The sequence below is a fragment of the Grammomys surdaster genome, unplaced genomic scaffold (genome assembly GCF_004785775.1).
Source record: "Grammomys surdaster isolate TR1022 unplaced genomic scaffold, NIH_TR_1.0 125769, whole genome shotgun sequence".
NCBI classification, from domain to species: domain Eukaryota; kingdom Metazoa; phylum Chordata; class Mammalia; order Rodentia; family Muridae; genus Grammomys; species Grammomys surdaster.
In genome coordinates this window covers 1,975,405-2,002,323 of record NW_021620600.1, presented here as the reverse complement: position 1 = coordinate 2,002,323, position 26,919 = coordinate 1,975,405, and the positions used below count along the sequence as shown (strand labels likewise).

Genomic DNA, 26,919 nt, shown 5'->3' with positions numbered 1-26,919 from the left:
GTCAGTCCTTCCTCCTTTCTGTGTAAGTGTGGCTTGAGGGACTGCCCCACTTCTCTGAAGACACAGAGCCCTGCTTTCTGGTCATGTCCTCTTCCCATCAGTGTCCAGCCGTCACCTTGGATACCATCGGCTTCCAGGAGGTCTGTGATCATGTGCAAATGAGATATGACACTCTCCTGCAGCAGTGTCTTATTGACAAAGCGCCTTTAGCTCTCACCTAAGAGTGAGGACTTCTTCTATCTAACCCTGCCTCTATGCACAGTATGGCAGACTTCGTGAATCTGAGGGTCACTTCAGTAAGTACCACCCCACCCCAACAGCCTCTCCTCTCTCTTCTCAAGAGGCATGATGCTCACACAGGACTCCTGTGGAGCTCTGCAGAGGCTCCAAACTCTTGTAACTTAGACGGAGCTGCTTAGACTGTTTCTGTTGCCACCTCCCTCACACCTGAGACGTTTTTGTGTGCCCCCTGGCATCTAAGTATACTAAGTAGGCATCAGACATTTATTGATAAACATAAAAAAACTTAAAATAAGTTAAAATAGCTCTTTGATACGTAGGTAATTTTGTATTTATTAATTATGGAAGCTACGTGGAGTACTAATGGGGTGGACTTGCTCGTATACTTCTGAGAAGAATTAAGTCTTGGCTGAGTCTTGATACTGCAGGATATAGCATCTTCATTGTTTTTCAGAGTTGGTCCGTGTTTTTATTTTATAACTGTCAATGCTAAGAATACCACTTCACATAAATACATGAAACAAGGCAACAGAAGTATGCTCAGGGCCATTTCAGACATTATTAAAAATCCTATCCTAATCCTAAGTAAGCCCAAATCCATTTAACTTTTTTTTTAAAAATGGAACTCAAATGACATTTTTTTTATAATTCCAACATTCTAACTCAGTAAAATCCAAAGATATACTAATTTTATGCTTACATACTTAGAAATGACAGTAGAAAAATATTAGAAAGAAACCATTACCTTTTTGTAAAAGCAGAGAACACTGTGTTCACAATGAATGCACTACAGTTGATAATCTTGAGTCTTAGCTGTGGTGTTTTGGCTGTATCCATTGGTTCTGGGTGTTGTGACAGCATGCATAGAGCGGGGTGTGCCTGTCGTGTGCTCAGAACCAAGGAAACTGTGAAGTCCCTTGATGCTACACAGGAGCACACTGCCAGAAACACCTCATAGCCATTATGAGTTTGCTTTTGAATTAATTTTTGGTCATTGTGTGCTCATAAACTTTTTATTGTTGCCAAATTTTTGTAGCCCCCACATTGGTTACCTGGATCATAGTGTAAGGAGCTGTCTTAGAGAAGAGGGACCCATACTGCCAAACACCCAGGTGACATCACATAGTAATGTCACCTTATTTCTTCCTTTCAACAACTCCTAGTATGTGGCTGGTGACTGAATGCATAGGTTCCAGTCAAGACCAGACTTTTGAATCTTAATGTGCTGGCTAGTTTTATGCCAACTTGGCATTAACTAAAGTCATCTGAGAAGAGGGAATTCCAATTAAGAAAATTCTTCCATTAGATGCAACTGTAGCCAGGCCTGTAAGGTATTTTCTTAATTAGTGACTGGTGAGTGAGGGCCTAGCCCATTGTGGGTGGTGCTATCCCTGTGTAGGTAGTCCTAGGTTCTTTAAGAAAGCAGGCTGAGGAAGCCAGAGGAAACAAGCAAGTAAGCAACACGTCTCCATGTCCTTTACATCAGCTCCTGCCTTCAGATCCCTGCCCTGTTTGAGTTCCTGTCTGGACTTCCTTTGATGATGACAATGATCATAAGCCAAATAAACTCCTTCCTCCCAACTTGCTTTTTGGCCAGCGTGGTTCATCACAGTAATAATAACTTTAACTAGGACATCTAACGTGAAAGTGTAACCGTTGTGTGGCCCAAACTGTGGTTCCCCATCTATCGATGCGGTGCCCACCACAGAGGACTGTGAGGACAAGGGTATGGTAAAGCCTCAGCACAGGCTGCACGCACTAAGTACTTAGTGATTGTGATACTGGATTTACAGCAGAAGAAACGCTGGCTGGGGGAGGCCACCTGCCCATCACTCCTGCTTTATATAAAAGGAAAGAAACTGAGGTTGGGCGTCTACTGTTTCACAACCAGTGAGCAGAACGGTTGAGCCACAGCCCAAATAACTTGACATTTCACCAGACACTCCCAAAAGTTGAAATAAATGATCTCACTCATCTGAACTAACCCCTTAAAGATAGAATCCAAACCCAACACCCTTTCTGCTAAATCTTGCTTTTCCTAAAACAGCCTTCCAGTGGAAGGTGGGTGGGACTGTGAGTACAAGCCAGGCACCTGAGTGATGGAGCAGAAAACATCCTGAGGAGCCATGACTCCCCAGGGTGCTCCCGGAATGCAGTATTTTGGTTAATGGATTTTCTCCGAGTATCAGCCTCTTCCTTCCGCTCTTCTCTGAAAGTCACCAGGAAAGGCATTGTAGCCACTCACTTTCTGGCGCTAGAAGAAGCTGAGCAGTCCAGGCATGCAGTTAAACTCTCCTTAGATGGCAAAGGACCTTGACGAGGTGTTCTGCTGCCAGGTGTGAGGTGCAGGACTCTCCTAACATCTGCACATCTGTCTGGGTCTTTTATGGTGCTATACCACTTCACCATGGCAACAGACTGTGAGCACTAAGCCCGAGGGGCAGAGCAGGAACACAGTCATCTGCACATCACACGTGGGGAGACGCTGGTGCAGAGAGCATGAGTGTCCACTGGAGTTGTATATCAGAGCTGGAACTGCCGTGGCATTTGCTGAGACAGTGTCATAAGGCAGACAGGTCCGGCTTTGAATCCTGGTTTTTGCCTGCATGGCCTTTGAACAAGTTACTCTTGGGTCCCAAGGTTTCTTAACTGTAAAAGCCAGATGATTTTAGGGACTGGGATATAGCTCTGTGGTACAGTGTGCACTAGTACACACAGGCTCTGGGATCAGTCCCTGGGAGTAGCAAAGAAAAGAAGGCAGGGAGCTCATTGAAAAGGCATTTTAGGGATTCTAGCAGAGAAACTAGTATTGTGCCTGGTCTGAAAGGCCCTTAACTCATGGAAGCTCTTGTTATTGGCCCCGTGTCTCCCACTTTCCCGAGACTACCTGGACACCTGCCTCTGAGGTTATAGCAAACAAGGGATTGGCTTGGCCGAGCCCGTCAAACTCTTCAAGTCTCCTGGAAGTTGGTCTGCCCTGCAAACTTTAGAGGCTGGCATTCTTACTTTGCCTCTTTTTAATAGCATGAGTCAGAGCTTTTAGTGAGTCTTCAGGTAAAACTTTGCTTCCTCTCCAGAGATGTTGCAAAGCCATGGGCAGATGTCTGTGTATGAATTTGTTGACATCGAACATCCATGGTCTGGGAATGCTTTTGAGATTCTGTAGAGCAGTCTTCTTAAGACATGTACAGGATTTGAACATGAGACCAGAAAGTATTTAAAGTAAGATTGGACACATTTGGGTGGGGTGAATATAGACCTTCATGTGTTCATGTAAGCAGGCACGTATCACCTCATCTACCCAAGACCATTGCTAACCTAAAACACTACTGATCAGAGGCATTCACTGATGTTTGTCTTACTGAAGGAGAAAGAGGACTCAGCTGGAAGCTAGGAGCCAAGAGGCTACTCTGATCTCACCCAGGTTCAGCAGTGTGACTTGATAGTTGTGTATCCTGTCTGTGCTTTACCACCTCATTCATAGAGACAGTGGGCCACTTTTGGAAAACCTCCTGTTGGCATTGCCAAAAGCTTTGAAGGGATTTACTTACTTTAATTTATTAACTCATATCCTCAAATTACCTCCTAAGGAAGGCTCTTGAATTTTGAAAACACTGGGCTAGGGTCCAGCATGTCAGAGGTCCAGAGTTCCATCTCTAACACCAGCATGGTTTTATTTTGTATTTTGGGTGTTGTTGTCGTTGATGGTGGTGGTGGTGATGTGTGTGTGTATGTGTGTGTGTGTGTGTGGTTGTTGTTATTGTTGTTGTTTGAGACAAATTTTCACTATCGTAGACCTGGCTGGTCTAGAACTCATTATGTAGGCAAGGCTGACCTTGAATTTTGGCAGTGCTCCTACCCCAGGTCCTGCGATTACAGGCATGTGCTACCACGTTTGGCTTCATCTCAATGTTTCTACGTCTTAGTAAAATGAAGAGCTACGTAAACTTCCGGCATCCACGTCAGATGAACGAGGACTATCAGCTTGACTCATTTACAGTATTTACACTTCTGAGGATCCACATCAGATCTGTAGATGTGGAATCAAAAGCCAGTCCTCCCTTCCCTTATCCAGCACCCACCCACCTCTTGTGTCTGCCGGGTTCTGTAGATCTCCCTTCCCTCAGAAATGCCATCACCTGCTCCCGTTTCTGTTCCCCTTGGCTCCGCTTTAATGTGTGTGCTTTGGTGTATTTTTATGTCTTATCTTCATGTCTGTCATTTGCTTTTGTGTCTATAGACTGGATGCTTGTGAGTGTGTAAGAACGACGGTCCCAGGTCTTGGCAAAAGGCCTGGCATCATCTAAGAACTCAATATTGATTGCATTTTCACGTTTTCCTTTTTGATTTTCCTTGTTTACTGCCCATTTCATAATGGCCATGCAGTTTACTTGTAATAGAATAACTGTAGCAATAACTCATTTAATTGTTTATGTGCCCTTAAAAGGTACTCAAAACTTCTCAGATCTAACAGTGCAGCAGAGCCATGTGTTAGCTTATTAAAATGCAGACTCAATAGTTAAGACCTGTGAGATGTTACTTAGTCCCCCCTAGGTACCTCTCAGGCTCTTTCAGCTTACTGTATGTGTGTAGTGTACATACATGCACACACTTTGCTAGAGATTGAACGCAGAACTCCACATATATAAGGGAAGTCCTCTACACTGAGCTCTAGCTCAGGCCCATTTCTCATGTCAGGCTGGATGGGTTCCTTGCTGGCTCACCTGTAAGAAGCTCCAGCGGGCTCATCTTGTTGAGCAGCAGGCCAGATGGTGAACAGCTCTGTTAGCTTTGTCACCGAGCACATCTTCTGTGCAGAGTTGCTTTATACAGCAATTTTTCTTTGCATAGTAACACTTGAAGATTACTTTTATTATCTCCATTTGATATATATATATAAAGAGATGCAAAGAGAAGTTGTGACTTCCAAGGCACACCACCCACCTTAGCTGCATGCAAGCACACCATGCCCTCCATCCAGGCGTGATGGATCAGCACACTTGGTGGGCAGCAGCGCATCATCAAGTCAAGGCTCCAGCTCTCCAAATGTGCTGCGGTGCCCACCCACCTGCTTCTGGGGTGCAGTGAAGCAGTGGAATTCAATTTGCGGCGGTGACCTAAGAAGGGCTATTTTTAGTAAGAAAGTAGGTCAGGGGCTGCAGCGGTACTGCCTGAGAGATGAGCAGCCTCCCCTCTCAGCAGGACGGGTTCTCACTTCTCAGCAGCCAGAGTGGAGGTGAGGAAGGCAAGGCTGACATCTTCACATGGTTGCCTCTGTCATCGGCAGGGTGGGACTCCTGGGACACAGCACACGTCCACCTGAGACACAGGTTTGTCTGGGAGACCCTGGGTACCACTAAGATTCCCCTTCAGGAAGCATTGAATGTGGAGTAGCATGCGGCACACCTGCTGCATGGCAGCCGCTGTTCTAGTGGGATATGATTATATCATTCAGTCTGTGCACTTGCTTTGCAGGTGTTAGACTTGAAGAGAACCTGAGAGATTGCTTGAGACTATGAAGTTCTTGCATATAGAGCCAGACTCGAGTCCAGTGTCGGACTCCAGCACAACTACGTGGCCAGACCATCATACCGTGCATGCTGGGAGTGATTTTTATAAATTACCACCTTGCTTCTGACTCATTTTGTTCAATACAGAGTACAAAGCTAGCTGTCTCCACATGAACTTACCAAAGTCAGGACTCACAGGATACCCAGGACTATCTGATCATGGTGGCCCATGGGAACCAAAACCAAACCAAAGCATATGACTTCTAGCCCTGATGTGTTTGAAGTCCTCTGTCCATGTCAGCCTTCTGTGACAGATTGTGGGGTCCTTGACAATGAATAGGTTGACACAGACTTATAGACAGAGATAGTAATTTCCTATCATGATTCAGTGTGCACAGCACAGAGGACTCCAAGAGAAGCTCACTCCTTGGGCACCATCAGCCTTGAGAATTTGTTCCTGGCTGTATTCTGTCACTTCTGATAGAGAGCACATCCCCTGAAGGAGCCATTGCAGCCTGAGGCCTCTCCTACCGTCTCCACTTCTCCAGCCAAGAAGGGAAGACATTTCTGGATTCCAGGCTGGGTGACATTCATTCATTCATTCATTCATTCATTCAGCAAACACATTTGAAACTATGCTAGGTATATAATTAATAAGACCATTCCCGCTCCTTACACAGAATTTAGGTCCTTCTCTGGACCTCGGGTCATAGTTTACTCATCATCAAATGAGAAGGGAGGAGATGGGCAATTTCATTTTAGCTGTAAGGCTTCACAGCTTGTAGTTCTGAGTTATGAACATCCACCAGAGTCACAGGGCCACTCTTACCCATTTATATCTAATGCAAAAGAGGACAAAATGAAACTCACCAGTTTCAGACTCACAATGGGAAACAGAAACACAGGCTGATCTAGTTGTTCCATATACAAAGGAAAACAGAAGGCTACAAGAAGAGTATACCTTGTCTGTAATTTAGTGATGCCAGGACAGGGAGGCCAAGTCATTTAAGGCTAAGGTACAGTCCTGTGGTAGCTGCTTCCCAGTCTCCTCTGTCTGCTGGGAAGGCTTCCAGGATGCTGTAAGAGTGAGCTCGCCAGAGTCTCCCTGCCTGTGCCTCTGGCCATGCTCTTGAACCCCCTGCAGCCAAGGAGAAAGGTGTGGAGTAGACTCTGATCACTGAGCCCCAGAAGGGAAATAAGATTGAAGTTGCCTGAACCAAGACTGCCACAAAGACGGACATGAAATTGAAATAGAGCATGGAGAATTTGATGACCAGGTTCCTAAAACACAAGTAGACAGGCAAATGTGAGGTAACTGAAAGAAGGCTGAGTGGCCATAGCTGACCAGATGCTGCCATGAGCTCACAAGGGGATCTACAGAAAGGCCAGTCTCCTCTGCTGTCCTCCAGACCTCCTCTCCTTGCCCACCACCCACGTGCAGCCAATGTTTGGAATCTGAAGCTGGAAGGATGGAGAATGTTTCTAATGTCCGGCTGCAGGAGGCCCATCTCTTATGCAGTAACTCAGACAGCCCCACTTTGCATGAGGAAATGCTGTGTTACTGCAAAGCTTTGGCAAATGCTAGCTTTTCTCTCCTCTCTGTCACTGTCCAGGAACCAGCACATTGAAAGATTCCCCTTAGTGAATCAATACTGTTTTCTGGCTTCTAGTGATTCTGTAGGAAGAAGGTGTTCAGAATCTGGAGAAGATAAGAGTGTCACCCTTGATTATAAAAACTGTTGTCCATTCTGTATATCCATGTATAATTTTAATCTAAATTGGCTCAAACCCAATGCACAGATCTTGTTATTGCCTTATTATTGTAACAAAGTGATTTCCACTAAGTATATAACATTGTCATTGAGAACATCTATGCGTATAAAATATGTGCGAACTTACTCATGCATGTACTGTATGGTATCAAACAGGAAAGACACCGTACATCTCAGACAGAGATGTCCAGGTGGATGCCTGAGTCTGCAGCATTAGCTCCCTTTACCCTAGTGGCTACTGCTGATCCTGCACTGAGAGAGCTGGGTCACCCAGCTAGTCTCCTGACCTGGAAGTCAGTTCCAGCCAGTCACTTGGGATAATTACAATTGGGAACTGGGAAATTCCAGTTCTGATAACCCCATTGGTAATGCTGAGTGATGCATCCAGGTTTAGGGTCATCCTTCTAAGGACTGCTCTGGCTCTGCTGTCTAAGAGCCCTTGCCTTCATCTCTTTTGCTCAGTTTCTTTTTTGTTCCCTCTCATCCTTCTCAGGAGCAGGGGCCACATCTTATGGCCTCTATGTCATCTCTCTCCAGCACAGTGCCTGGGACCTGGATAGTTCTCAGCCAGCAGAGGGTGATGGAGGAAGGAGACGGACACATTTGCATGACTTACCTACCACTTAAACACATCCAAATAATCATTATAATTTGTCCTAAAGGCTATGTCATTATAAAACTCTTCTGAAACATAAATAGAATAGGCTCAGATTGGCAGACCTGACGAGACAAGGTGTAAGTCTCAGCTCCCCCTTTTATTGAATAGTGATTGAGTCTCTTTTTAAGTCTTTGTGTGTTTGTGTGTGTGTGCAGGCATGTTCATATACATTGTGCACATGTGAAAGTCAGAGAACAGCCTCTGATATCTGTCCTCATCTTCCACTTTGTTTGAAACAGGGTCTCTGTTGACCAGTTGGTGCCCCAGGTTAGCTGCCCCATGAGCTTCTGGGAATTCTCCTGTCTATGCCATGGAAACACTGGAACTACAGACATGAGCTACTGTGTGGGTTCTGGGGATTCCACAGGTCCTCACGATGTGCAGCAAGCTACCTCGCCAGCCCGTGATTGAATCGCTGGTATAACTTCCGTTTCCTCGAGGAGGATTACGCACCTGCTGCTCATGGTTGTTGTCGGGATTGTGGTTGTAAGGATGCCCAACATAAAATAAGAACATAAGTATTTTAGCTCCTTCTCTTTTTTCCCTTGCCCAATGTTGAATGATAGAAAAAGTAAGGAGAGACTGGGAAGGACGGATACTCTCCAGTCTGTAACATAGAAAATCGCAGTATGTACAGGGTCAGCTCCTGGCTTTCTGAGGCTCTGACTGAGGCACAGACACCTTGATGGATCCCTTCTTAACCCTGAGCTTAGCAGGATTAACAGAAGCAGCAAGAATCCAAGAGACGGTTGCAGCTGTTACCATGTAGCCCTATACCCCAGGCCATTAGGAGCTTCTCGTGGGGCCGGAGATGTGTGCGTTGGGTTTGTGACAGCTCCTGTCTCCTTGCCCTGCCCTAGCATCTCTGGTCCCAGACCTTCGTGGATCTGCCCTAGTACAAGTTTCTTTTTCAAACTATAACAAGCTGTTTCAGCCCCAGACTGGAAGCCAGACTGTTCTGAGCAAACTGGTGAGTGATGAGGCCTCTCCCAGTGCCACCAGCACCATAGTAACAGCAGCAGCCAAGCCACCTCAGCCATATGTAAGAGTGTGTGTCTCCCCTGAGACAGTGTTCTGAGTGGGCGTCATCAGTCTTCTCTGTAAAGCAGTGGTTTGTGAGCAAGACTATGACTTCACAGTTCTGCCAAGGTTCAAATCCTGGCCCCAGCAGGTTAGTACATCCTCTTGCTGTATTTCTTTAGCCAGAGTCTAACTAGTGATATACTGTGAGGGTTCAGTGGATTCCGCCAGCTGCTTGGCCTTGTGCCTAAGACATGCTGAGTCAGTCGTCAGTAAATGTTACTGTGCTAATGATAGCAACGGTGGCCGTGCCACTCAACCATCCATTACTGTAACAAAAACACCTAAAGCGGCATAAACTTAAAGAGGAAAGGTTTGCTTTGGCTGGTGGCTTAAGGACTTTCAATCAAGCTCCGTCAGTGTCAGGCTTTGGGGGTCTGTGATGACAGCAGAGCCCATGCTAGAGAAGAACGGCTCTCCTCATGGCACGCAAGATGGAGAGACAGTTCCTTCATGGGCATGCACCCCATGGCCCAACTTCCTCCCACTAAATGCCACCTCTTAAAGGTTCTACTGTTTTCCAGTACCACAAGCTGAGAGATGAGCCTTCTAGAAACTGCTAAGGACAGGAAGGGTGAGGGACATCTGAGCTGAGGGATGACCAGGCAGGAGGTGGGGAACAGCTTTCTAGGTTTTGAACTCATTTCAGCTCAGTGCTGTTAGGATGGGGAGGTTGATGGGTCTGGAGTGTGGAGAATATGCTAGGCCCCTGCGGGCCTTGCTAAGAAATTTCCTCCTTACTGTAAGTTCATGGGGACAGTTGGGTGATTTGAAACAGAGATGCACATGTATGCGGCACATGAGGAGAGGACCATGTAGTGTTTGTAGGAGATTCCCAGCACTGATCTACACATGGGTGCAAGGCCAGCTGTGGGAAGGAAAGGAAAGTTTCGCAGCATTCTGGGTAAGAATTGGTACTGAGTTGGGCTAGGGGGACAGCAGTCAGGTGAGAAACATGTGATCTGAAGACAGACGACTGGGCACCTTACTTATGGTCTGCATATAGCTGTGTAGCCATGAGGAGAGAGCATGAGGACGTGTGTCCTCGTTCTTGCCATTCTAGATGTCGATGGGTTGTGGACTGCCGTGTTCTAAGTTAAAATAATACTTTTGTAGCTTAGGGACAATTTTATTGCCATTTGAAAGAGAAATAATAGCAGGCAAGCTGGCAATCCCGGCAGCTGCATGGAGGAGGGAGCTGGAGGAAGCTGTAAGCAGCTGTATGGTAGAAGAGGGAAGGGCTTCAGAAAAATAGCCAAAAGGCCCAAAATATCAGGGCAAAAGTGATTAGGCATTTGGCCAGTATCCAAAAGAAAAAGCTAGAAGAAGAAAGAAAAGTGATGCTTTTCTGAGGTCTAACCCAGACTAACCCAGGTAGGCAGGCTTGGCAGTGATGCCCTGAGGTGATTCCATGAACAGCTGCCCAATGGGCTTCTGGGAAGGGAAGTGCATTGTTTCATTAAGGGAATAATTGTCTCTTTAACTCCTTAGTGTATATTCAGTAAGTCAGCCATCCTGTGGGGTGGACTCCTAGGCAGGTAATTGACAGGTCCAATGGGATTAATTATTCCTTAGTATAATACTTTATTGGCTCATTGAGAGTTTCATACATGCATACAATGTAGTTTGTTCATATTCACTCTCTACTTTCCCCTCCCTGACTCTTCCTGGATCCGCCTCTCCCAACTTCACTCCTGCCTCTTTTTTCATAACCCTTTGAGTCTTTGTTTGCTGTCTATATATACATAGAACCAGGGAAAATAATCTTTTAAATATAGAACATGACTAAATTTGAGTAGAAAAAAATTTGATTGGAAATTGATCATGTTTCACTGAAGGTGACTTTAAAATATTCAAATATATATGATAGGGCATGGTGACTTTAGAATGCCCTTGACTAGTCTAACATGCATCCAACCTCTTTGGACATCAGGCTTGCCCACCTCTGTTGGTCTGAGGACAGTGATTTGCTTCCCACCCTTTGTGGTCCTTTCTTTACCTGAACATTTGAAACATGGATGCCATGGGAGAAGAGCCTAAGGAGGTGTGTGGACAGCCTAGGTGAGAGTTTCCCTCCTAGGAGTTCACAGACTTCTGCATGTTCAGATGTTGCATTCACATTTATAGGCGAGATAGTTCTGTTTAATATGTGTACTTTATCCATTGCTTACTTAAAATACTTGCTATTAAATATGTATGCACATGTTGAAGGTACAGTGTCAAGTCAGAGAAGACCCCTGGTTCTTGATGATAATCCTACACCCATCTAATCTGGCTGGAATTGTGTTCTTAGAGAAACCAAGCAAGGGGGAGGGAGTACATTTTCTGAATACTAAGTCTGCAGGATACTGGGGTGTTGGCTTTCATCAGAGGACTAGTTTGTTGGGGCTCCCTCTACAGCTGCCACTCCTCAGTCTGTCCCTGGAGGCGTCTCTTCTCCACAGTCCCCCTGGACAGTGGCTACATCCCCTCCCTCAGGCATTATATTCTGGTTTGTTGGATGAATGCCATCTCTCTGGGTCCATGTAAGTAGGTGAGGAAGAGAAATGTTCAGAGTGAATCTATGTCCTACAGAGTGGCCAGGAGAGCAGGGACAGATGGACAATGGAGTTGGTCATCCTGGCACCCCATGGCAGGACTATGGTATCTGTGAGGATTGTTTGTCTAATGAAAACCCAGGCACAAGAACAAATGAATCCAGAGTGGTGATCACCCTCACACAGCCGTGCACAGTGTAGTGAAGGGAGACGATGTTGACACAAGATATTGGTTCTCAGGAAGCTGGCATTGTAGACTCTGTGGAGCCCAGACTTCCTTACAGCCGGAGCACATGGTGACACTTGTTGGGGTCAGGTGTTGGGTGGGGCAGGGGAGACTCCAGGATCTTGCTGGGTAAAATGGAAGATTAAAAACCACACCCCTAAGATTCTTTGATTCTTATCTTTATTTTTATATTTATTTGTGTGTGCATGTGTGCATATGTGTGCATGACATTTGTACACATGTTTGTGTGCATGTGTTCCTGTGTGTACATGCATGTACCTGCAGGTGTGTGCTCACCTGAAAGTGAAGGTCAGAGATTGACATTGGGTGTCTTCTTCAATCACTCTCCATTTGAACTTCTGAGACAGGCTTTTCCCTCGTTCCTGATTCAGCTAGGGGGACTATCCAGTAAGCTCCAGGGATCTTAACACTGGGAACACCCAACTCGCCCGCCCTTCCTTCCTTCCTTCCTTCCTTCCTTCCTTCCTTCCTTCCTTCCTTCCTTCCTTCCTTCCTTCCTTCCTTCTCTGTCTTTCTTCTTTGTCTCCTCCTCCTCCTCCTCTTCTTCTTTTCTTCTTCTTTGCATCTGGTATTTATGCTTGCATGCTAAACACTTTACTGACTGAGCCACCTCTCCAACCCTGTGGCTTTGCTTTTCATCTTGAAAAGTGAGTTGAATTTAGGCAAGAATTAGTGACATCAGAGGAACAAGGCTGAATCTTTACTCCATGCTTCCTGCTCTGTGAACAGCAAATTGCTTTCTGAGCCTCCTACTCTAACTCTCTTTCTTAAACGTTCTTTATCCAGCCTTGCAGATGTGTATGTGTGTGTGTGTGTGTGTGTGTGTGTCTATAGGTCTATGTTTATGTGTGTGTTTCTGGGAGTCATTTGAGTTCAGCACTGCAGCCATCAGCCACAGTGCAAGAAAGGGAGAAGCCCATGGGGCCTTGAGCAGCTGGCAGTTCTATGGAGCGTGTGTGTGGCTGGGATCACATGCTCTGAAGAAGAACATTCGTGGCTCCCAAGAGCACAAATGCAAGGCATGCGTCAACTCCCTGGCAGCCTAGATGACTAGGACACTCTGTCCTCTTTCTCCCCATGCCTGACACTCTTTTAGCACAGAGCCCACCTGGCTTGTCTTCCAAAGAAGCAATCCTTTCAGGTGCTGATCGCAACTGTCTGCAGTCTGATCCCTGGGATCATTCAGTCCGTGCCCCTCTCCGTGCCAGTTCTCCCAAAGCTGATCTGAGGAATTCCCTTTCCTGAAGCACAGGTCTGTATCTTAGGAAGTCCATGCTGGCTCAGTCCTTGAAAACTGGAGGCCGCTTGCTACTTGCAAAAACATTGACACCTCAAGCAAGGGTCCAAGTCTCTATGTCACCACCTAGCACACTTGAATCAAGCCAGCCTGAAGACACTTGTTCCTGTTCAGGGTGTCCACAACAGCTTCCCAGGGCACATGGATCCATGCAATTCTGGTTCTCCTTTGTTAGTTATGTCTCCCACCCAGCATCCCCTGAGCTCCACATGGTGGACTTTCCCCACCCCTCTGTTCACATTAAGATCATGGCTGTGCAGGCTGCAGTTGTGCATCTGATCCTTGACAACACTGTTTCTCACATCCTAGCCCAACACAGTGAAAGCAGTGTTGAGTAGCCATGTGATCTTGTACAAGCTGGTTAAGGTGAAGTGTGTGGCACAGCATTAGGTGGTCTGCACTGTTACTCACTGTGTTCTCACAGTAGGTCTGCAAAGGGAACCTTATTACAGGCAAGCACCCTGTGCTAAGGTGACTTTCCCTCTCTGAGTCCCAGCCTTCCATCATGTGAGAGTGTGGCTCCTGGCACCATCTCTCTGGGAGGGTGATGATTAGGAGCTGAGTGGGGCCTTTTTGCACATTGCTCAGCACAGAGCCAGGCATGGGAGGGGCTTGGCCCTGCTTTCTTCCCTTAGTCTCCCTCTGTCCTTCTGCTACACACCACTGAATACATTTAGAAACTGAGCTCATGCTGAGTCCTCTCCATAGCTTCTCTACTGGGCTTGCCCCTCCCTCCCAGAGGCTACTCAAATCCCTTATCTGAGCTCTGTCAGATGTTGCTTGTTTGGTCCTATGCCAGTCCTGCAGACACCGTCCTTCGCTGGCATGAGCATCACAACCCTGACATTTGCTCCAAGGCTGGGCTCCGGAGCCAGAGCCTCACCCTCCCTGCCCGCCCTGGGGCTTTCCCTTTCCTCACATGCCCTGGGACTCCGATTCCTGGCACGATCAGCTCAGAGCTTTCATGATGTTACACTGTGTTTTGTGAGGGGTTAGGAGTGGGTATGACTTGGGACTCTGGTCTGAGTTCTGTGTCAAGCTCTCAAGCTTACTGATTTCTGTGGAGCGATTAAGGAGAATATGCAACAGGAAGATAGGAGGCCCCCATTTGGGCAGGGGAGATAGCTGAGTGAGTAAGGTGCTTGGGGCGCTAGCCTGAGGACCAGTTGATGGCTGATTGTAACTATTCTAGAAACTAGGGGATGGTCTAGACTGGGGCCCAGCGTGGAGAGAGAAGCCAACATCTGGTGATTGTTGAAATTGCAGAAGCCATCTGTTCTGTTCAGTCCAGTCAGTACTAAACTAATGTAGATATGAGGGAATGAGCTGGGGATGAGGAAGAGTAAGAGAGCATCCCCTCATGGTGAGGTGGTAGACATGACTGCCAGGCAGAAGATAGATAGAGGCTAGTTCTCGCACCTCTAAGAGACAGTTTAGGGAGGTGGAAGGGAGAGGGATTGTAAAGAATTCTTCATTCAGCAATCTTTTGCTAAGTGCCTCATCTGGGCCTGGTCTCCTGGGGGCAGTGTGTAGAGGTAGCGAGGTCCTGTTCTTTTGGACCTCTTGTCTCTCACAAGGGGGCAGGTGTATAGAGAGGTGAATCTGGAAGCAAAGGGGAAGGAAGATGGGAGCTCAAAAGATAGAGTTAGCTTTTCCTAATGTTATGGAAACTCTTCAGAGAACATCCTAGAAGAGACAATTTCCAGCATTTGCAAAGGCTCAGAATTCTGGGGAAAGACATGGGGTTTAACTGTCGTGAACAGACACCATGACCAAGGCAACTCTTATAAGGACAACATTTAATTGGGGCTGTCTTACAGGTTCAGAGGTTCAGTCCATTATCAAAGCAGGAACATGGCAGCATCCAGGCAGACATGGTGTGGGAGGAGCTGAGAGTTCTACATCTTAATCTGAAGGCCCTTAGGAGAAGACTGACTTCAAAGCAGCTAAGAGAAAGGTCTCAAAGCCCACCCCCATAGGACACACCTCCTCCAACAAGGCCACACACCCTCCAATAAGGCCACAACTCCTAATAGGGCCAAGCATATTAAAACACCACAACATGTGTCCAAGAAATAGAGCCAGGTCCTGGTGGCATATGTCTGGAATCTCAGGAGCTCAAAAGCTGAGGCAGGAGATAGTGAGTTTGTAACCAACCTTGGATATATAGCAGGTTCTAGGCCAGTGTAAGACCTACATAGAGCCTTTCTGAAAGAAAGAGGAAGGATTTTTAAATACCTCCATGTGGCTTAGATAGAGATATGTGCTGGCATGTCATCAGTCAGCTTTCTGTCACTATGACAAAATGACGCAACAGCATATAATATAATAGTAAGGCTTTGCTTTGGTTTCAGAGCTTTGTCATCTGGCTCTGTTGGTTTGAGCCTATCGCAGATTAGCACATTACAGCAGGGAAGCAGAAAGAGAGACACAGCAGGGTCCCACTGTTTATCTTCAAGGACCTTCCACTGGGGACCTATCTTCCTTCTCTTAGCACTCACATCTTAAAGGTTTTGCCTCCCCTACTTCCAGCATGTTGAGGATCAGACCTCTGATACATGCCTCTTGGGAAGCATTGGAATCTGGATTGTAGCAGGGCAGATTTATACTGGTGTGTGCGAGTGTTGACTGCCCAGTGAGGGACTTGGTATGGAGGGTTGGAGGTGCTGGACTTAATCCAGAAACTAACCAGCATCCTAGAGTCAGTGTCTAGTTGATAGAAAGCCAGTAGCTGCCCAGAACACTTAGCAGCCTCCCTCCTCCCCAGCCCCACCCCCTGAATCTGGATGCAGCCACAGAAACATTCCCCACACAGCACTCCAGGTAGCCACTTCCAGTCAGAAGTGGAATTGGCAGGAGATGAGGCCCATTTGGCATTCCCAAAAGAACACGAGTCTGTGAATCTGCTTAAAGAGATCCAAGACCACATTCTTCCTTGAATTGCTTCATTACCTCCAACTTGCATTGCCTACATCATATAAGACAGTGGGAAACAGGAGTGGGGGGTGCCCAGGACCCCTGCCATAAGGGGAGGGCTGACCATAGTGCAAAGGAAGAAGTCTGAGTCTGGTCACGTTGATATTTGAAGGGCTTACTGCTGAGATAGACAGTCCGTGGCTCTTGAGGAAGCCTAACAGTCCTTGGATTGTAGGAAAGTAGGATGTCTGAGTAAATGAAAGAGGCAGTCTAAGTCCTGTGAAGAAGATGAAGGAATCAGGAGGTAGCCATTAGTCTTTGAACTAATAACAGCCATGATCATCTTGGCAGCTCTAGGCTCTCAGAGCCCACACAGGCTGGTGTGCCCAGTGGTTGGTTAAATAAATGAACACAGGGGAGAACTTAGCTATCCAACCAGCCGACCCTGCAACCTGGGTCCCAAGCCCAGTGATTGAGTTCTCAGCTCTGCAACAACCTGGCTGTTTCCACTCCTCTAAATATTCCAGGATGGAGCATAGAACATTTCCTAGCAAACCACATTATCACCCACTTCTGAAGTGCCTCAATTTCATCAACATAAAATAGCAAAATCAAGCACGACTCCACATCTCAGATCTGCCTTCTAAAAACAGAACCTGTGTCTGCCTCAGAGTTGTGAAGGAAATGTATTAGGTTGTATTAAACAGCAAGATTGTCCTTTTTGAGGGAAAAGCGAATTAAATCTCCTCATTTTGACTAGAGGTTTTAATTGGAAATGGAGTCAGTTTCGTGTAAATGTGGGCCTCTGTCTGTAACACTGCGTTGGCATCTGCTATGAACAGGGCTTTGTGTGAGCCGTTGAACAAGAGAGGACGATCAGCAAGATACATCCTCTGGAACAGAACTGATGCTCTAGCCTGGGATGAAGCATACATACCCTTGATTGTGACCCAGGTGGACAGAGTATGCAGCAGTGGTCCAGGTCCCAGCCAGGAGAGATGAGAAGAGATCTCTTCCAACTTCACTCAAGCAGGGAGTCTGCTTCCTTCCACAACTCTATAGGGCTCAGAATTCAGAGTCATTATGGGTGTGCTCTACAGCTGTCTGATGCTCTCAGTCACCTTCCAGCCACCAATCTGGTCACCTAACTTTCTTATTGGCAGTAAGAATCATGTCAGGCCTTCATGAACATGCTGTTCCTCCATGACCTTTCCTGGCTAATGTCCTTGTGACTGATTTCAAGAAAAAGCTTTTCCACTCTGTGCAAGCCTGGAAACTATTTGTTCAGCACATGACCCTTTTGGTTGTGGCTGCCACTGAAACTCGGGACCTAACTAAAATAGGATCATCGTCTTTCTGATATTGTTTGAGCACTACTGGGCAAACTTTTGTCTGTGTGGGACTTTGTGCTGAGCAAGTAGATACATGCCAGGCCTGCCCTCTGGGGTTAGTGTGGTCCAGGCCCAGAGGTGATGTGGTTGCACCTGGGAGGAACTCTTATGGATTCTAGAGAGAACAAAAATGCTTTTAGGCTATAACTAGGAAAGGAAGATGCAAAGATTTTGTATGATTGGGTATTTGCATAATGCACTGATCTTGAGCCTCCCAGTAGGTGGAGTCTGTGAAAAGTGACGAAAAAGCAGAAGCCTCCTGGAACACTTACGAATGGTGGGCAGCTTCAGTCTCACTAAAGTGACTGGTGCTCCAGCAAAAGGGGCCAGGTTATCACACAGGGTTTCATGCTCAGATCTAAGTGCAGGCAGTCACATAGTCTACGGGCAGTAAAGCGTCACTAATAGTTTTAAAACGGGCTGCAATATAGAGATTTAGGGTTAGTAAAGACTTAAGTTGTGGTTGATACAGCTCTAATACTGAGTTCCAGAGGAGAAATTGCCAACCCCGGATCAAACAGCTAGTGCTAGGGCCTGGGCTGGAACCAGATTTCTCTGTCTACACATTCCGTGATTGCCTCAATTAATGTTCTATGGCTGTGAAGAGCCACATGACCACAGCAATTTTTATACAAGAAAGCATCTCTTTGGGGCTTGGTTACAGTTAAGAGATCTAGTCTATTATCCTCATGGAGGAGAACATGACATCTCACAGGCAGACATGATAGCTGAGAGTTCTAATCCAGATCTGAAGGCAGCAGGAAGAGAGCAAGACAGTAGGCCTGGGTTAAGCATTTGAAACCCCAAGGCCCATCCCCAGTGAACACATTCTCCAATAAGACCACACCTCCTCCAGCAAGGCCACACCTCCTCCAGCAAGACCACACCTCCTCCAGCAAGGCCACGCCTCCTCCAGCAAGGCTACACCTCCTCCAACAAACCCACACCTCCTAAACCCTATAAAGTGGTACCACTCCTTAATGACTAAGCATCCCAATATATAAACCTATGGGGGCTATTCCTATTCAAACCACCATGACAATGATATTGTATGCTGGGTGGATAACACAGGCTTTCTTGGGGAGGTAAACTGAGGGAAGAGTCAGAGGGGGCTAGCTTTTACAGTTCATTAGACTGTAGGCAATAGGGTGGAAGGGAGAGGCTGGTAGCTAAGAGCACAGAGGTTCAAACAGCAGGGCTTGGAAGGGGGAGAAAGATGGAAAGTGAGATCTGCTAATACTGTCTCTGTGACCATTCCTTACTGGCTTCTCCCTCTGTACTCTATTTGTTGAGCTTTCTCCAAGTGGAAAAGAAGGGCTAAGATCAAAAACGAGCATGGTAGACACCTCCAGTAACAGCCACACTGGGGTGCTTCATGGCTTATCCTGGTGTTCCTTGGCTTCTTTTGTGTAGAGTACTCAGTCACTCTCTAGAGCCTGAAATTCCAGGTCTTAGGGCCTCGGAATGTGACCATTTACCAGCCACTATTCTGCCATCGTGAGTTTATGCACAGGATCCAGGAATTGCCATCATTACCCAACCATCTCTGATTTTGGGTTCCCCACCAGGCTCTATGAAGGTGCTGTGTATGTGACTTGCTTTTTATCCCATGACCATGGAACCAGAGACCTCAGATGACTCCTTTGGCATGCTGATCCCAAGAGTAACTGGGCACCCAGCCTGAGGGAGCCCTGGGCTGGGCTTTAGTCAGTGCGGACCTTGCTTGGGACTGTTGCCTTGTTGCAGCATCACGGTGCATATTTCTGGTACCTGCTTAGTTAAAACCTCTGAAGGCAAAGGTCAGGAATTGGGCTTTTAAATTTATTTATTTATTTATTTATTTATTTATTTATTTATTTTTAGGTGTATATGCATTGCCTATATTAGTTTAAAATGTGCACCATATGTGTGCAGGTGCCTGCAGAGGCCAGAAAAGTATGTCCAATTCCCTGGAACTGGAGTTGTAGACCATTGTGAGTTGCTCAATATGTTTGCTGTGAACTGAACCCAGGTCCTCTGTAAGAGTGGTAAGCACTTTTAATGGCTAGCCATCTCTCCAGCCCACAAGCCAGTATTCTTGACTGAGGTGGGGGGAAGGGGACGAGGGGGATTTATTAAAGTGACTTACAGGCTGTGGTCCAACAAATTCAACAATGGCTATCTACCAAGGGAAAGTCCAAGAGTCCAGAGGTTGTTCATTCCGTGAGACTGATCTCAGTTAGTCTTTAGTATGTGCTGCAATCCTGAGGAAGTAGGCTCCAGTGCCAGTGAAGGGGTGGACTTGCGAGTGAGGGCAGGAGCCATTAAGCTGAGAGAGATGGGAGACCTCCTTCTTCTGTGTCCTTTATAAAGGCAGCCAGTGGAAGGTGCGGTGCAGATTAAAGGTTTATCTTCCCACCTCACAGATCCAGATTACAAGTGAGGCTTCCCACTTCAAATGGACTCATCAAGAAAAAAAATCTCTCATAGATATAGCTAGCCACTTGGGCTTTGGTTGATTTTAGATTTAGTCAAGTAGACAACCAAGACTAGCTTACCGTGAAAACACAAAAGCACATTGGAAAAATGTTAAAAGTTTATACATATTATTATATGCCATTAAAGTTTGCTGCCTTGACATCAAGGAAATTTGAAGTGTTTTTCAGACTAAAATATACTAAAAAACAAAAACAAAATTGGTAAAAGGGCTAAGAGCTCACACTTGAAAAATGTGTGTCTGCTAAGTGAATGAATGGATCCCTCTAAGAGAGAAGCCCTGAGGAGAGATTGGCACACTCCCTTCGATAGCCTCCCCCTACTGCATTCAATCACTGTCATCTCCGGGTGCCCATTACAGGCTAGGGCCCTGTGCCAAGCTGGGAAGACAAGAGGTAATGAGATGGGCCTGTCCTCTAGGGCTTAGAGATCAATGAGAGTGTGCCACGTGGTGTCAGAGTGTTTGATGCTGAGCAGGCACGGTGAGGGGCACCAGTGCTTTGGCAACAAGAGCAGGAAGTAGTTTTCTTGGGGCTGTCAGAAGAGTTGTCACCCAAGGATGTGCCCCCTAAGCCTAGGATCATCTCCAAAAGAAAAGCGCCTTTTGCTCCTTGCCACTGGCTTCCATGTTCATCCCATTGAATTTTCTGCCTCCTTCTCTTCTCACTGAACCAATCTCAGTAACTCTATGTTCTAGGATTTTCTTCACCCTTCCAAAACCCCCTTTCACACTCGAAGTCCACACTCTGGTTTAGTCATAAACACTTGGAAACAGTGCTCTTTCGAGGAAGGGTGCTCGTTCACATGGTTTAATTGCATTGGGTTTTTGTTATTGTTGCTACGGTTTACATGTTTACTTTTTTACATTAGGTGTTGTGTTTGAGTGATAATGGGGAAAGAGTTATTGGTAATTGTTTTCTCCGGCCTCTTTTATTTTATTAGATAATAGTCATGGTTTTGCTTATTTATAAGGAATCTAAATCAATACCAGTCTGAGGGAATTGTAAAAGAGTGGCTCCTTGTGTTTTGAGGTACAGCAACCCTGATGAGCACCCAGACCTGAAGCGGACATAGCCCCTCACAACTTGGAAGTGCCCTGCCCATCATACCCTGACGTTCTATAGATAGTCTGCATGCCAATGGCCTTGGCAGGTGCCAGTTAGCAAAACCCCAGCTGCCCGGAAACTGCTGGGTCTGAATCTGGGTTCTAACTTGCTCCCTGGCAATTTATATGGACATCATATTTTTAGAGAGATTGTGAAGATAGTGCTTCATCCCTGTTGATTGATGGGGGCATTGGAGACCAGAAAGAGCAAAGAACTTTCCTAAGTAGCCAAGGTTCAAGGCTGGCCTGTTTGATTCCAAGTTCAGCATTTTATCCTCAGTAGCTCTGGGTTCCCTTGTGATGTGTTTGAAAAGAACCTCTTCATAGTCATGAAGAAGGAAGGGTGGGACCTTTTCAAGGTCCAAACATATCTTCTTTGGGGATGATGTGAGTCAGGAAGAGCCAGGAGCTCATATCGTGAGCCTTGACTTTACGCCCAGGGGAAGCTCTGCTTGGCAGCTCACTCCTGCATTTTGCTGATGGAGGGAATTCTCAGCATTTTACAGAGTGTAACAAGCTTGTCAGGAGTTGGATGTAGGGTCATACAATAGGACTTCCTGGGTGAAAAGTCAAGAAACCCGAAGGTTGTTTCTAATTCCTCTCCTTGCGTGAGGACAGCTTCTGATTTGACTAATAGTATTTGGTGGCCAGCCAAAGCTGAGAACTTGGGCTTTGAACACTTGATCGCCTCTTGATTTATGAATGACTCTGTCTTGTACAGTAAAAGTGTTTTTCCCAAAGCTGGAAAAAAGTAGCTTAAAAGGAGGCCTGAAGAATCGAGATCACAAAATGCGTTATTTATAAGGGCCACAAATAAGGGCCGGGCCAGGTCCTCTGCTCAAGCAAGCAGGCAACAGCCAAGCTCAGCATGGAGGGGAATAGTTGGCTGCCCCAGGATTTATAAGGCTTCACCACCAGCTGGGGTCTCTGCAGAAGCCCAATGGCTCGCTGAAAGAAGTGGCCCCATATAAGATAGCATTTTAGCTCAGAAAAATGAGTCCCAGTTTTCATTCTGGAGGAAGAAATTCTTGAAGGAAATTGGGAGAAGGGGTATAAGTTTCTGTGGATTGGTGAACAGACCACTATACACTCTAGATTTCTGTGGTCTTGGGGATACTGGATTTACCTGGAGCCAGGAGTCCAGGCAGGCCTGGACTCAGTAAGGACAGTTCAGCTCTCCTTTGCTGCCCTCCTGCTAATCCATGGTAAAGGACTACAGCTGACCTGGCTGTGTGGAGCAAGTCTAGGGTTAGCCATGTCTTACTGCTTACTAAAAGCCAATCTTGTCAAGCTTGAAGAACTTACTATAATTTATTTTTACCTACTTACAAACATCTCTCCTGTCTCTATAGGGAAGGAGGAAGGAAAAGAGGGGGAGGGGCTCTTTTGATTTTTAAAGCAGATTTATGCTCAGCACATCTCCGTGTTTGCCCAGTGGAGAGAGAACAGCACTGGTACCCAGGATGCTCTGGAAAATAGTCAGCATTCCTCAGATGCCCATCCCTGACTCCCATCTGATACCTTTGTTATCTGGCTGCTTGTCAGACCTGAGGGTCAGTCCCCAAATTCATTTCCCATTGAAGGCAAGATTCAGTAATGAGAGAGGTCACTGAAAGAAGATGGCAGCAGGGCCCTTCTGAGGGCAGAACTACAGTCACGAGGCCTGCAACGGGTCTGTGCTTCCCAACAGAATCGCAGGCCAGGATTGGAGCAGAAACTATAGACTTCTCCTCAACAGTCTCTAATCCCCACACTGCTCCAGCCTTTTCCTTCCTTTTCCTTTTAAAATTCCTCTCCTGGGAAGAGACTACACTATGGAGAGAAGTGCTTTGAGTAGCTCTCCCTGTGCTTGGGGCGTGCTGAGTGTGCACTGTTGGCTGCTCGCTGCCTCCGAAGCCCTCACAGCCACTTGTGGTCTGTGAGTCTAATGTAGTCATTCCCTCTACGCATCAAACCTGCTGCTCTAACCTCAAGGCTCTCCAGTTCCCTCTTAACAGAATGGCTCTCCTTGGGGGACTGGATACCTATTCCATGGGCTCAGGTTTGCCTTTGTGCCCTGGCCATAAAAAGGGCATTTAAGAAGATGGACTTCTTACCATCTTTGCCCCAATTCATTGTAATGGAACCTGGAGCTTGAAAGAAAACCTCCAGTAATTTTTACTTTTTCTAAAATATTGTTTTATCATTTTATGTGTATGGGTTTTTGTCTTGCCTGCATATCCATGCACCATCTGTGTGCAGGGCCCACAGAGGCCAGAAGACAGCATCAGATTTCCTGGAGCTGCCGTGTGGGTGCTGGAAATTGAACTCAGGTCCTCTGGAAGAGCAGCCAGTGCTCTTGTCCACTGAGCCATCATCCCGGCAAACATCTGCTTCATATGTGAGTATGAGACAGCAAGGCCCAGAAGGAGGTGCACTAGCTCAATTCAGGTCCCACCTCCACTGATCTGCAGCTGTGCAACCCTGGGCTGATCGTTTAACTATCTAATAAAGGGAAGGTTTGCAGGGCTCTGCTGAAGAAAATGGCTGATGCAGACAGAAGGGCTGAATGTGATGTGCTTAACGAGTAGACGGTAATGCTGTGTCTTCCCAATGGCCTTCAAGCTTTTGCAGAACTCTTGGGGTCTTTCCATCTTTGTCGTACATGACTTTTACTCCCTTTCACCTTCGTTTTATCGTCTTGACTTCTATTGTGGTAAAACGTAGCACACTGTGTCTGTTACTGTTCTGTTGCTGTAAATGAAATACCACGAGCAGAGCAGCTTGTGGTCTGGGGGGATAGAACTGATCACAGTGCATGAGCATGGCAGTGGGCATGGCAGCAGGGACAGGAAACAGAATTAGATCTGCAACCGCAAACGTGAAGCAGAGAGAACTGGAAATAGGGCCAGCTATAAGCCCTGGAACACTTCCCCCAACCCCCACCCCATCTGTGTAATGTGGCATGCATCTTCCAACAAGCGACACCACCTCTCCAAACAGCGCTGCCAACTGAGAACCAAGCCTGTGACATGTTTCTCATTCAAACAACCACACACTTGTCATTGTAGCCATTAAAGTGCGTGATTTAATGGTGTGAAGTATGGTCTCATTGTTGTCCAGTGGTCACACGTACATCTATAGGATTGTGTGTTTCTTTTTTGTTTTCGTTTGTTTTATAAAATGCACATGCTAGCTAGACACTCTACCAAGGACTTACATCCCTATCTCCAGACCTTCTCCCTTTTCTAGTACCAAAACTCCGTACCCATTCCACACTGATTTTCCATGCTCCCTTCTTCCCCGGCTGGTCATTGTATTTAGGATCCAATGACTCTGTTCTTAACTATTTTCTCTCACCATAAAAGGGCTTAAAGGGGTTTTCTTTGAGTTTTTCTGATTCCCATTGGGAGCCCAAGAACTGTGAATGGCTGTAGAATTGTATCAGTATAGCTGATTTGCATGGGTTAGATCTAGCAGAGAATTTTCTAAAGATGGGTATATCCAAAAATATCAAAGGATATGACTTGTTATTGTTTGGGGAGAAACCAACAGTTTCTGAATTCTTCAAAAGCATATACTTGATGGTGAAAATGAAGGGATAAACTCGGTTTAGAGGTCCAGTATGGTGGCTGGATCAGAGGACAGTGCCCGTGGGTCATTGATACGAGGATTGTACCTTAGTCAGGCTTTATGTAGATGCTGTCTTCATTTTATTGTGGAGACTGAAGCTGTAAACCCAACATTACAGGGCTAGTAAGCAGCAGCATCAGTCTGGGGTTGAAATCAACATCCTTAAGACTCCACTGGCTGCTCATGCAGGTGGTGTCTCCAGGATGCATCCTAAAGCCTTCGTTCCTCTAGGGTCCTATCTTTTCACTGTTCCTTCCACCTGACATCCAAACTTGAGAGCGTTCTAGCTTTGTTCTCTCCTGTTTTCTATGCCAATTTGAAGTAGTCATTCTATGTTCAATAGGGTGTTCTGGAACAGGAACCAGGAACCATTCCTAATTAGTCTATGGAAGCTAATGAACCATGTCAATCATTGCTCAGGATTTCATCAGACAATGGTGCTTCCTAGAACACCTCAGGCATCAAGAAGCACTGGGTAGAGTGTGTTTAAATAAATAGATAGGTAGATGATAGACAGACAGACAGACAGACAGACAGACAGACAGACAGGCTTGCATTGGACTTCTGAGCATGATTTGGATTTTCTTCAGAAATGAAGACCCTGGCCGGGCGGTGGTGGCGCACGCCTTTAATCCCAGCACTTGGGAGGCAGAGGCAGGCGGATTTCTGAGTTCAAGGCCAGTCTGGTCTACAGAGTGAGTTCCAGGACAGCCAGGGCTACACAGAGAAACCCTGTCTCGAAAAACCAAAAAAAAAAAAAAAAAAAAAAAAAAGAAATGAAATGAAGACCCTGGTCACTCTCTCTCACTCTTCCTCATAGTGATAGGAACCTCAAGTCAGTCAGAATACATAGTGACAGAGAAATGAACTCCCACACTTGTATTTCCCGCCCTGCTCAATTTCTAATCCTACTTTGCTTACCATATGACAAGGTGCCCTTGGAATGAGATACGATTCACTTAGGTAAGTCAGTACAGACTGGAAGTATCTAGATATTGACGATTGTGTTTGTTTATTGCCATGGCCTCAGCACAGAGCCCAGCATCAGGAGTGTAATAAATATGCAGTGAATGTTTTTCAGAAGAAAGGATGGTGTTACTAGACAGAATTTAAAACGACCTAAAAGATGATGTCTTGATGTTTGAGCTTGGATTTTCTGGTCGGAAGGCCATCGAAATAGAAGTATTAAGTGATGTCCCTTGGATTTTGGAAGGTCTGTCTTTAAGGAATTGTATATACACACTGATAATGAATACCAAAATTATATCATAGCTTACACAAGAAAGTATCGTATTTCTTCCTCCAGTGCTCCCCCCAATTTGCAGGTAAGCAGCCCAGCGACAAATGTGATTATTGAGCAGTGAGATCTAGGATGAGGTAATGAAGGTTAAATGACATCAGAAGTGCTGGGCCTTAGTCAGAAAGGACTCCTGTCCTTGTAAGAAGAGGAAGAGGCACCAAAGAGCCACACTCCCCCCACCCTGTGTGCACAGAAAATGCCATGAGGGGGCACAGCAAGAAGCAGCCATCTGCCAGCCTTCCCAGAAACCCACTCAGATGGCATCTTGGTCTTTAGCCTCTAGCTTCTAGAACTGTTAAAAAAAAAAAAAGATTTCTGTGGTTTCAGCTACCTAGTCCATGACACTTTGTTATGGCAGCTGCAGACAAATCTTCCCTCAGGAGAGGCTTGGGGCTGTGTGGCAGGTTAGTGCAATGGCTCTCTCACCTCTGTCTTCTCTGTTTCTTCAGTTCTTACCTCCTCTCTTTCATCTCTGTCCTCTCTTCTCTGCTATCTTCTTTCTTTTCCTCTTTCCTCCCTCCCCTCTCTTCTTTCCTCCCTGTGCTCCTGACTGAACTCAGTGCCTCACACACAGACTGGATCCCATTTTCCCTAATTTGATTCCACCTTCTGTTTTGTTATCTTTATCATCTACAAGGCATTCTTACAGTCCAAGATGACAGGAAGCAGCCAGAAGGAAGAAAGGTACAAAAGAGGCCCTTGCCCGAATGGCCACCAGCAATGTCTATTTCCACCCCATGAGTAAAGCCTGTCCTAGAGCCACACATAGCTATAATTTC

At 46.2% G+C, this 26,919-nt stretch overlaps 1 protein-coding gene across 4 annotated transcripts in view; it reads left to right on the top strand.

Moving 5' to 3' along the window:
- Sergef (secretion regulating guanine nucleotide exchange factor) overlaps window positions 1–26,919 on the top strand; it is a 198,151-nt gene that overhangs the window by 148,520 nt on the left and 22,712 nt on the right. Inside the window, exon 11 of one of the 4 annotated variants that reach the window (XM_028788873.1) lies at window positions 8,420–8,569. The exons of the other annotated variants lie outside the window; for them this stretch is intronic. Coding sequence (XP_028644706.1) covers window positions 8,420–8,463 — 44 coding nt within the window. The 3' untranslated portion in view covers window positions 8,464–8,569. Of the gene's footprint in view, window positions 1–8,419; window positions 8,570–26,919 lie in introns of those variants that run through there. 4 annotated transcript variants of the gene reach the window in all.